Here is a 12006-nt window from a genome sequence, read left to right on the forward strand (position 1 = left end):
GCCAGAGAATCCCGATCCTGCAGCGCCAGCAGGCACTGAGCCTGGTGCCCTGCAGCCTTGCCTGCTGCAGGACAAGGGCACTGCAGTCCTGGGGCCATCCTGCTGACGGAACAGCTCAGGGTGGGGTGTGCCCAGCACCGGGTCATGTTGTGCCAGCTTGTGGTGAGGAGTGCCTTGGCTGGGAGGTTTTGTGCAGGGCACAGTGGCTGTGTGCCTGATGTCAGAGCACTGCTTGTCAGCACACTCCATCTCCCAGCAGAAGCCAGCCTGGGCTGAGCACTCATTTCAGCTCATAAATTTGGCACAAAGATAAAAGCAAAGAGCTGAGACATGGCCTGTGACAGGGGTGGGGGTAAGAGGTGCTTTGAGGCTGCAGCATGGCACCGCTGCACTCAGCAGCACTCACAGAGGGCACAGTGCCTGCAGTGTCTGCATTCCCCTGCTGTGAGCACCACGTGGTGTCCAGCCAGCTGCAGGCACAGCACAGCACAGCACGCAGCAGTTCAGTTCAGCCTGCTGCAGGCACAGCATGCAGCAGTTCTCCCATTTGCAGGGGATAAGAGGCCACAGTTTGACCAAAGCAACCAACAGCACAACACCCCAGCAACATTTGCATGGGTGCAGGGGCAGTGAGTGGGTGGTGAGCAGCCCCTGGCACCACATGAGCGGCTGCTGCGAGGGGATCTGCTTGCAGCCGCACCGGGCACTACTGTCCCACTGCAGCCCTGCAGTCGTGGGAGTGATGGGACACGGATCCCTCACGGCCCAGATGCCCTGGGCCAGCCCCCGCCGCCCACGGTGCGGATGCTGGAGGCCACGGGCTGCACTCGGCCCCTCTGCCTACAGCCGAGCAGTTTGGCGAGGTGGCTGCGGATGTCTCTGCTGTGCAGGGCGTAGATGAGAGGGTTGAGGAGGGAGTTGGTCTCACCCAGGATGAACAGTGCGTCCTTGAGCGCGCCAGACAGGTCGCAGGAGCGGCAGGCAGCCTGCACGGTGCCCCCCACCAGGTATGGGCCCCAGGAGAGCCCGAAGCCGATGAGGACAAAGAGCACAGTGCGCAGCGCCTTGAAGTGGCGCAGGCGGGCGCGGAGGGGCCCGGACTGAGCGCAGGAGTGAGGCGACCGTGTGTGCTGCGCGTAGGCGATGCTGCACACTGAGATGTGTAGGCACAGCAGCACTAGCAGGGACGGAGCAAAGACACCGAAGCAGAGGGTGTAGAGGTACTCGCTCCTGGCCACATAGAGCAGCCCGCAGTAGCCCGTGTAGTTGCTTTGCTGGAGGGAGGGAAAGATCAGAGGCAAGTGCCCGAGGAGGAAGGCGAGCATCCAGAGGAACACGAGGGAGAGGGCCACGGGTGTTTTCTTCGGAAGCGTGCGGTAGGAGAGTGGCAGCCTCACTGCCAGGTACCTGTCCAGGGAGATGAGCAGCAGGGTCAGGATGGAGCCAATGCACGGCGTCATGCTCAGGGAGATGCGCAGGAGGCAGAAGGACTTGCTGCGGTCAAAGTCCCCATCCAGAGCGTCGTCCAGGGCCTCCGTGATGCACATCACGCCCACCAGCAGGTCGGCGGTGGCCAGGTTGAGCACATAGATGTAGCTGGAGCCCGGATGCTTCCTCAGCAGCTGGCAGACAGCCACGATCACCAGCAGGTTGGCAGGGGGGATGAGGCAGCTGAGCAGCGCGTGCAGCACAGCACATAGCACACTGACCATGCTCCCTGCTACAGCCCCAGCAGAGGAGCCCTGCAGCAAGATGCGTGGCTGCGCTGGTGAGAGGCGACAGAAGTGCCAGACCCCTACAGCTGCACACCGGCCACGAACGCCTACATCAGTCCTCTAAGGGGCACTCTGTCCTTCCCAGAAGACCTCTGCGACCATCCCAGACGCTGCCTGTTGCCGGTGGCATTTTCAGCACTCTCAGCTTCACTGCTTCCCATCGGTTTTCGCTCCACGCCCAGGGGGATGCACCCAGAGGTGCCGGATGGCTGATGCTCCCACCCATGCTCGGCAGGGAGGAGCGCTGTAGGCCAGGCTCCCGGCACCGTGACGCAGAGCAAGGAGCGGCTTCGCCAAACAAAGCCGAGGTGGGCAGGTGGCTGCTGCCCAGGTACCCGCAGTCAGTGCAGTCAGGAGAGTGGTGCAGGGCAGGCAGAGCCAGGGCGGTGGAAACACTGTTCTCATAGGCTGCACCAGCACTGCAGGGCCACCAGCCGCACGCAGCTTCCAGCGTGGGGACAATGCACAGCCTCCAGACCCCGGTCATGGATGGGAGCATGTGGGAACGGGGCAATGCCAAAGGAAGCCAAGGACCCCTGGTGCCCCATCCAACGCAACCACCTCCTGATAACCCCAAACCAGCAGAGTTTGCAGAGTAGGATGTTAGACCCCAAGTACATGCTTCCGCTGAGGCAATTGCAAAAGAGAGAACAGAAGCGACAGCGGAGGCTGCCTGTGCTGCAGCAGTCCCTGTGCCCGTGCTGCCTGGTGGTGCAGTCTTTCCTGCACCACGAATCAGTGGCAGCCACAGCCCCAGGGCAGCTCTGAGGCCATGGGAAACACAGAACAACACAGACACTGAGGAGCACGGCCATACACGGATGACCCTTCACTGTCCCACAGCTCATCAGGTTCTCCTGGCTATGGGTCAGAAAACACGTTGCATTAAATCAAGTTTTACTGTACACAGTTGTAAATGCAGCACCAATAATAAGTTGCTCAGTAAATGAGTTCAAAAAAACTAAATCCAATCTATGTCAAATTAGGCTCTGGATAAACATACTACATTCATTAAGTTCACACTTAATAACAGGTTCAGAAATGAAGACCACCAGTCCAAGGCAGACACTGCCTGCGAGCTCCTGCTAACTAACAAGCAGCACGACGGCTCAGCTAACAGCTCTGCAAACACTCAGGGGGCTGCAGCCACAGCCAGGCAGCCACGCACCGCCCCATCCCAGGGCAATGGGATGAGAAGTGCAGTAACCTGCTCCTATCCTCCTGTGTTCCCGTAACCGTACTCAGCAGTGCAAAGGGTATTTCTGTCTTCCCTGACACACACCCAGGTCACAGCAGCTCCACCACCTGTGTGTCACTTACCTCTGTGCTTAACAAGCAGAGCTCAACAAGCCTGAATCTGCCTATCAGAATTATTATCTAATAACCATTTTGGACATGGTGAAATCGATCTCAAGTGCTCGTATATGGCTTAGTTACATAAATGAGTCTTTACACCTTCATTTTAAAATCAATAAGTAGCACTATCCAGGAAGGGAGAGCTTAAAGCTGTGATTTTAACACCAGGACACCCTGTTACCAGCCTGCAGTGCTGCCTGTGGGACCTTCCCCACACAACAAAGACGTGCTCAGCACAGCGACCCAAGGAAGAGAAATCCTTTCAGCATTACTGAGCTCACAGAAAACACAGACAATCCAGAAAGCTCCGTGCTGGGTACTTTTTGGAGTCTGGGACGCCGGAGGGGGTAAATGGGAAACAGCGCATGCTCACACTCGGTATGACCCCCTGGATGCTGCTGGAGGCTGTTAGCAGGCTCAGGATGCCCGTGGCCTGAAGATAAGCACAAGGAAGCACCGAGTTCAGCCTGAACAAGCCCTCCTGGTTAAAGCACCCCAGTATTACACTGTCAGCTGGAGTCTGGCCCCCAGCAGATACTCCTGCCTTTAGTGACTATCGAGGCTCTTTTTTTTCCATTTCACTGTTCAGTTTTTCAGGGGGCAGCAATCAATGAACAGCGTTCATGGGCCTGGTCCCCCCCCATTAAACCAAATCTACTCTGTGGACCCTACAGCCCAGAGCAACTGCAGAAGGACTGGAACACGGGCCAGCGTGTGCCCCCAATGAGAAACAAAGGCTGTGCTCTGGCACATTTAATGAACATCAGCGGAGGTTCTCACAAACCTAACCCCAACACTTTGTTATGTGATCTTGCACAAATGAAAGGAGGAATACTGCGGGCAGCAAGCAGATTGTGGGCATCACCAGGGTGACAGGCAAACAGCTCATGGAAAATCACAGCCTAGCAACACATCTGTGCACGTATTTGCTTTGTCTGATCTGTCTGAGGTACATAATTAATGAGAAACTAAAAACTCTATCCACATTAGAAATTTTGGCTTATCTATTTCAGAAGAACAGCTAAAGAGACAATTTCATCACAGAATCAAACAGGTTCTGAGGCCATTGCGTGTTTAATGGTTGTGATTAGCAACACCTTTATAGCAACTGACAAACTGTTTTCTTTCAGTTGGGTGAACAGAGCTTTAGGGTTACTCAAAACCTTACTTAAATCCCTCCCTAAGTCCCAAGGTGGCTCAGACAGTCCTTACGAGCAGTGACTGCTGCCCTCGTCGCAGCTCTTGTCTGATTTACTCCCCCAGCAGACAGAAGCTCTCCTCCCTTCCCCATCCAAAGGCAATGTATGATAAGGACCCAGGAAGCACGTTAAGTAGCTTTACAAGGGGTGTGAAGCCCTTTGGAGTAAGGACAAAAAACAGATGGAGGATGAGACATCTGTACCTCCACAGGGCGAGACACTGAGCACCCCAGGAGCTCATAGCCTGACTGCCAGCAGCTCTCTGCAGCTTTCATAGAACCATTACGGCTGGAAAAGCCCTCTAAGATCCCCAAGCCCAACCCACTCCCACCATGCCACTGACCATGTCCCGCAGTGCCACATCTCCGCAGTTCCTGAACTCCTCCAGGGATGGCGACTCCAGCCCCTGGGCAGCAGCGCCAGTGCCTGGCAGCTCTTGGAGTGTGGGGCAGAACGACCCTAACAGGGGTCACACGAGCGGCCAGAGCAGGACCCATAGATCCAGCAGCTCAGCCCTGGGAGAGAACCAAGTGCACTGTGCCCAGTAGAAGCCTCACCTCCGTCCTGGGGGTCATCTGGGCCAGACTTGCAGAGACTATGGTTTAGTCGACATGGTGGTGACGGATTGATGGTTGCACTAGATGATCTTAGTGGTCTTTTCCAACTTCAATGATTCTATGACTGCAGCCCCAGAATTGCACCTGACACCGATGAGCTCCCCTCGGCCCTTCAGCAACCACTGCAGCCACCCAACATCCACTGCACCGCTCTCAGGAGCTTCCTTGCCACGGTGCAACCCCTGGACTCCACAGGCTGCTCCCCAGAGTCCCCTTCAGAGCTGCACCGTGCAAACCACCCCCACCACGCACACGATGCAGCTCCTCGCCCCGAGCAGCGCTGCGCCGTGCCCAGCCTTCAGGCAGCAGGACTGCAGGCGGGCGCTCAGGCTGCGCACAGCCCCATGGCCCACACAGCACCCGCTGCAGCCCCACAGGAAAAGGCAGCACCAGGTGCTCCTGCAAACACTGCTGCATTTCAGAGGGAAAACAGCTGGGCACTCAGTCCTAACGGAGCGGGGCTGCTGACAGGGGCTCATACAAGACAACCAACACATCACACCATTAGTGGCTTTGGGAAGTGGACTTTTTATGCATTTTTTCAGTTACAGTTCTAAGAATATCATCACCATCAGCGACTCACCAGGTACTTCACACAGTCAATGAGAACTCTTTATTTAAATTCCATTTCCTATTTCTGTTTTGGACATTAGAAAGGCCCAGCTTTTAAACTCTTCAGAATGGCCACGGGAAAACCTCTCAAGCTGGCCGACACCACTTGAAAAGCAGCTGACTTTAATTTTTACTGAATTCACAAAATGATGCAATTACTCTGAATATAATTTTGTTCATATAATTTAGTATATAACGCACTGTTCAACTCTGCCATATATTTTGAAAAATATACAAACCTGCTTTTACCACATCAGAGATATTTGACAGGCGGCTGTCGATTACTTAACAGTTTAGGACAACATCAGACGTTCCCATAACTTCATTTTAAACTACAAAAAGAACATAAATCCATATAAAATACAACAGATTAAACAAACTTCTTCCGAGGGAAAATTAGGTATGAACTCAATCTGCCACGGTGTGAAACATGAATATAAAATAAGTTACAATTAGTAATGCCTGCATTGTCGAGCTACGAACTGGTCGAATGAAATCTTAAAAAAACTATACAGTATTATTGCACTCCATGAATGTGCAGTATCTGGAAACACGCCAGCACTGAAAGATGTCTTTCATTAAGGTTTTTTCAGGAGGCACAACGTGACTGCAAGAGAAGCATCCAGTCTGTACCAACAGCAAGCTGTCTTCAGTACAGGCCTTCATTGGTCCGAGACACGCGGCCCTGGAAATCACCGCTTAATGCCTGGAAACGGAGACACAAAGCACCGCCATCAGCAACCACCCCGGGGTCCGGTCGGCCAGCCCTATCCTGCCCCAGCCACGCAGAGAGCTGAGGCACTCGCTGCAAGCTCACCAAACGCGCAGGCTACGCGTGCTTCTGGCAGTAAAAACTCAATTGTGAACAGTGTCTCTTGTGAGGTCGTAGTTTATGACCCCAGAGGACTGCTTTTATTTCATTCTGAGCAGTTGTCTGCAGGGATATGATCGGAATGATGCTACAACGGCATGACCATAAAGGAGGAGACAGCAGAACGCCAAGAGTGGGGCTCACTGCCGCCCTCCTAACGTGTAGCAGTACTTCCCTGGGGATGGAAATAAAACTGTGGGGGTTTTGTTTTTAAATTTATATCCCATTAAAGAAATTTGTATGTAAGAACAGCCTCAGCATGTGTTGTAAGCTTAAAAATGTCATAATCTACTTTGCAACACAAAGAATGCTGTCTTGAGATCCTCTAAATCCAAACATATAGGATGTCAGGCTTCTGGAAAGTACAGGAAATACCAAACTTTTAAATAACGTTTATAAAACACAAAACAACTTTCGTGACTCAGATGACTTTTGCTGTACTACTAAGACAAACTGAACTTAACTGTACTAAAAGGGTACGTCTGCAAAAGTCAGACATCAGTGATCTCTCTTATTTCCTGCACTGGCACTGCCAAAGTAACAATCTCTCTGCACCACTCTCCCCACTCCACAAAGCTGCACCAGTATTAGTGGAGGGAGAGATGAATCAGGCAGGAATGTGGGGCTAGTGGTCAGCGGACTGAGCTCTGAGCAAAGAGGAACAGCAAAGCAAGCCTTGGTTACAGAGTGCAGTTTCCTACGAGGGGTGAGGTTGCCTGAAGTTCTCGGGCAGTGCTTAGACTCGAAAGCAAATCTCCACGTACCACGTTCTTACCTAGGTAACCGCAATTTTGCAGAAGGTGAGTCGTTAAACAGAGCTCCAAAGGAAGCCTGTGCAGGTGTCTGAATGCAGCTAGGTCATTCACTACTGCAGGTGGGACCAACTGAAAGTTCCTAGCACTTTTCTTCCCTTTAACACTTTTAAATGAACAAATATCAAAACCAATTTACATCTCAGTCAAAGGCCACTGGTGACCGGCGCAAGACTTACAAGAAGTTTCAGTGCTGATAGATGGGGCTATGATCGATGGTGAGGCATTGACTCCATGTGCACATTGAGCTTCATTTCATTATCAAGAATTTGTACAAGCTGCTGCATGGAAGGAAGGTGGCCAGACTCTAGCTTAGACCACACTGGAACATCTAGCACAAAACACAGGAAGGGAGAAAGCACAATTACACTGAGAAAGTCAGAAACATGTCGAGCTACTTTAAACATCACATTTAAGAGACCGAGGAAGCTATGCAGGGTGGTAATATTTTGTGCTGAAATATCTGCACTGACAATGCTTCAGGTCTCTGGATATACTAAAACACAAACCAAGAGTCTAGCACTTCCATTTAGAAGTGTAGCAGATGAATTCAGAGGTTGAATATGTCTGTTCCTATGAACACAATGTCTAAAAATGTAACAGTGAGTGGCAGGATAGCATCCCAAGTCTCTAAACCACAGCCCTAGGAAGGCTCTGATACCAATTCAAATCTGAGATTTAGGACCAAATTCAACTACTCTGATACAGCGCGGTCAATCTTTACAAAGGTTCTGGAGTACATAGCTTGACTTAGAAACTACTACACTGAAACGCACCTTGCACCACTATAAATTGAGAAACAAAACACAGAGCTAGATAGACTCACACCTACACCCTGAAAAATACTGTACTCCAGCAAGCTTACATAACCTCTAAAACCACAGAATTAGTTGAAGGCAGAAGATCCACAGACTCTTAGCCTGAAAAATCACACTGCCGTGCCCCAGTAATGGAAATTCTGGGAACGTAAGTGGCTTCAATACAACTGAAAGTCTAAGCCTTATTATAAAACAGGATAGGGAAAGCAGCTAATGAACTGCTTCCCTAGTTGATCACTTCTTCCTTAATGCACACCACAAGCAAAGATAACATACTATAGGTAATCCATGGGACCAAATATTCCCTTAAACACGGTTTTTCATTTTTAAATAGATGTAATTAACACATGCATAAATAGCATTATAGGACATACATGATTTTCATGAGTTATTATAACATCTGAAGCTTCAAAATGGAAGGCACTACCATACACATCACAACTTGAAATGTCACATTTCATAGCACCACCCCTCATTCCTCCTGCCAGCAGCTCACAGATGTGAGTGCACACACACAGCACAATGACCCCAGAGCAGAAAGTTCTCTTCTCACCATTCAAAGTTATTTCAAATGCACCCGTTGACATACACTGGTTCTCAATCATGTTGCTCAGGAAGAAAACCATCATACAAGCATAAACCTGGAAGAGAAGAGAGAGAATCCCAGACACTTTGGCCATGTAAGTCACAGCTTATTTTCTTCACTTGTTACAAGTGCTGCAAGTGTACACGCACCCTTGAACTTTCCTTTGCCATTTAATCATGTAGTCTTAGCATGGCACTGCAATCTTCCTTTCACCTTCATTTTTGCAAAGGTTTTGCACACTATCTTCCCAAGACAGGCATCAAACAGCTCTGAAATCACCCAGCTCATAATTCAAAGAGGCTCATCATTCAAAAGTTCCATCCACCTGCCCTCTTCCTTCTCCAATCTCTGCCCACCTTAGCAGCCGGTCTGCAGAAGCACATGGCTAAGGCAGCACTTGCAGGACGACAAGGGAGCACGGCCATACCTACAAGCTGCCTGCCATTTTCAGAGTAACACTCAGATTTAACACAGATCACAGGGGCTAGACACAGCGAAGCTAGATTCCTTCTGTTCGTGCAAACTGTCAACCCTGGAGCATTTCTTTAAACTGATCATTTAGAATTGTCTGTGTCGTGGTGTCTCAGGATGAAACGATGCAATTCTCAGCAACACACCACCTCTAATCCCCTTTCCATGCACATTCATGCTGCTTGCTGCAATGCCAGTGGGGTTAGCATGGGGGATGTTCATTGCTCAGAACATCACAGACATACCGCAGCCAGCCCAGCTCAGCCCTGCTCTTAGTTCATGTAATTAAGCAGGATATGTTACATCTTCTGTACGTTCCAACTGGCTCAAGACACAGCCCCACTGCACTGGGTAGCTGCTCGAATGTCTGTGCACCAGCAGAATATGTAAAGGTTATCAGACTTAACACTGCTTTTGCTTAGTAAAACTAATCTGGAATAAGGTTATTCTAAATCAGAGCACGATGACATGAATCCGTTAGCATCATCAGCACTGACTCACAGGGGTATTCATCCCACAAGGAACAGTCTGTCATGCCCAAGTATGTTCTGCAAAAAAACCCATAGAATTTCAATTTGATTTTTCTAACCATGAAATTGCACATCTAGTTTATTTAAAAGTCTGATGAAAGCAACAACTGCAGAGCAGTCGTAAGGCAACAGAGAAAGGAAGTGTCAGTTTTATCAATGCCAGCATGAAACCCTACCTGAGCCCTTAAAAAATAAAAAATAAAAATCCAAAGTGCCTTCTTAGTAACTGCAGCCTTTCTTTAGCAACCCATGTTGCATCTATACCAGCAATGCTGACTGCAGCTGTCCCTCTACAGCATCACCAGCTTGGAAAAAGAAATGCTAGGAATCAAAGCAAAAGCCACAGAAGCCCGAGGGCTCTGTTGAGGTCAGCACATGAAAGTTAGGTCAGTGACAGTGCTCAGTTCCCCACAGCACTCTCGCAAAGCTGTTCTGACATTGCTTTTCAAAAAACAGAAGACAGTCTCCAGTTTACCTTGTTTTCTTGGCCCCACTGCCAGATGCTTGGAGCTTGCATGCCAAAGAAAGCAAACGGATCCTTGCCGACAATTATTAAGCCTATTAATACTAGTTTGAAGACAGACAGGAAGGATGCTATGTGCCTATTGAAAGACAACAAACAAAAGTGACTTAGAAGATTCCCAGTTATTCTTCACCACATACAGATACAATGTGCCTCATTAGAACAGTTTTCATAATGTGCCATTGTGTTTCAGAGGAAATACAAAACTTTTCAAGTAAATTTACACATCTGTAAACAATTTCTGTAACCCAAAACAGCAACACGCATTAACAAGAACACGAATCCTCAGGATCCCAGCCGTGTGTATCCCACAGCAGGTTTGCTCTTTTTCTAACCAGACCTCAATCAGAAGCTCGCTTTCAGCTTGTGTGCGTCTAAACTGGATGATACGTTTTGTATCTAAATGAAGCTGCTCCGTGTTACAGAGACACACACACAATTGACATGCAATATTTAAAGCAGTTTTCCAGTTCCCAGAACCCTACGGTTCTCTGCAAGAGCTAGATCTACAGCCAGAAAGCAAATTAACGTTGCGGTTTTCAATCTGGTACGCTTCCAAACATCGTCATTATTACGGTAATTAGGTCAAGAAATGGTTCATGAGCCACCACGCTAACTCCGGCGTCATTAAACAAGGCATCACGCGCTGCTTTCACGCTGTACTTCGCTCTTCCCTGCGCTCCCCGTTCCAGGCCGCGGCCAGGAGCAGCCAGCAGCCGCCAGGGCCGGGCTCCAGCCGCCCCCACCCGCCGCGGGGCACAGCGCGTAAGCTGAGCCACCACGGCGACAAACGGGAGTTTGCGTCCAGATACATCACGACCAAAAGCTGCGAAACGTGCGTTCCGTTTTCCTTCAGACCGCCCCGGAACGCAGCAGGCCGCATCCCGCAGAAAGCCGCCTGGCAGCGCACGGCTACGGGAAGGGAGCAGACAAGCACCTCGCGCAGCCACAGCGGCACGAAGGCCTCCGCACGTTTCCATTCCAGTTAGCTGGGACCGCACACGTTCGCACCCACCAGGACAAGCGTACGCACCGCAAAATAAAGAACTCGCTTACCTATAGATAGGTTGGGGGAGGTAGTTCTCCCCCTCGATGCGGATGTCGGGGTACCGCTGGCTGATGACCCGCATGTACTCCTCAAACACCCGCCGGTATCCTCAGGAGACGCTGCGTGCGGAGAGGAGGTGTCACGGGGCGGCCTCCCCGCTGCCGCCGCCCGCCCCCCCCGGCTCCACCGCCCCGCGTCGAAGCCATCGCCCGCCGCCCCGGCCCAACGCCCGCCCGCCCCCGCGGCCCAGGCCCGAGCCGAGCTGGATGCCGGGCCCGCCCGGCGCCGCCATCTTGCGGCGCGCTCACCAGATCTGGAACTTGAGCAGCGGCCCGGTGGCGTAGGCCATGCGCAGCTTCTTGGCCGGCAGGCCGCCCTGCTCCGCCGAGCCGCCCGGCCCCGCCAGCGCCGCCAGCAGCAGCAACCCGAGCCCCAGCCGCAGCCCGGCCGCCCGCATCGCGCCCGCCGCACACCAAGGTCACGCGAGCGCCGCCCGCTCCGCGCATGCGCCGCCCGGCTCCGCCCCGCCCGCGAAGCGCGGCCCTCACACGGCGGAGGTGGGGGCGGGGGGGAGGGGCCGGGTCAGCGCGGTCCGCTCCTCAAACCGAATCCCGATTTTGCTCCAAATTCGGCATTTAAACCCCTCCCTCTCGTGGAAACACGCAGGGGCACCGCGGTTACCTTGGGCTGTTACCAAACGTGACTGCGAGCTGTGCCCTGAGCTAACGCTGATGAGAAGTTGCGTAACGGGATCAGTGCATTACTTCTGATGGGGATGGCATGGCTTG

At 51.6% G+C, this 12006-nt stretch overlaps 1 protein-coding gene across 2 annotated transcripts; it reads right to left on the bottom strand.

Annotated features, from left to right (window-relative positions):
- Window positions 115–11705, bottom strand: SELENOT (selenoprotein T). 2 transcript variants are annotated; one of them, XM_021394056.1, is made up of 6 exons: window positions 11527–11705; window positions 11227–11337; window positions 10123–10249; window positions 8614–8701; window positions 7422–7573; window positions 5456–6265 (listed from the first exon to the last, which is right to left on the bottom strand). In XM_021394056.1, exons 1-5 carry the CDS (start codon window positions 11673–11675, stop codon window positions 7449–7451), a joined length of 600 nt encoding a protein of 199 aa, XP_021249731.1. In that variant the 5' UTR covers window positions 11676–11705; the 3' UTR covers window positions 5456–6265; window positions 7422–7448. The 2 variants fall into 2 exon arrangements, with proteins under 2 accessions (XP_021249730.1, XP_021249731.1); XM_021394055.1 differs by lacking the exons at window positions 8614–8701; window positions 10123–10249; window positions 11227–11337; window positions 11527–11705 and having other exon boundaries at window positions 115–6265; window positions 7422–7440.

The sequence above is a fragment of the Numida meleagris genome, chromosome 4 (assembly GCF_002078875.1).
Source record: "Numida meleagris isolate 19003 breed g44 Domestic line chromosome 4, NumMel1.0, whole genome shotgun sequence".
Classification (NCBI taxonomy): Eukaryota; Metazoa; Chordata; class Aves; order Galliformes; family Numididae; genus Numida; species Numida meleagris.

Coding starts and splice junctions, on each gene's coding strand:
- SELENOT (XM_021394055.1), bottom strand. CDS start 1,712: ATGGTCAGTGTGCTATGTGCTGTGCTGCACGCGCTGCTCAGCTGCCTC.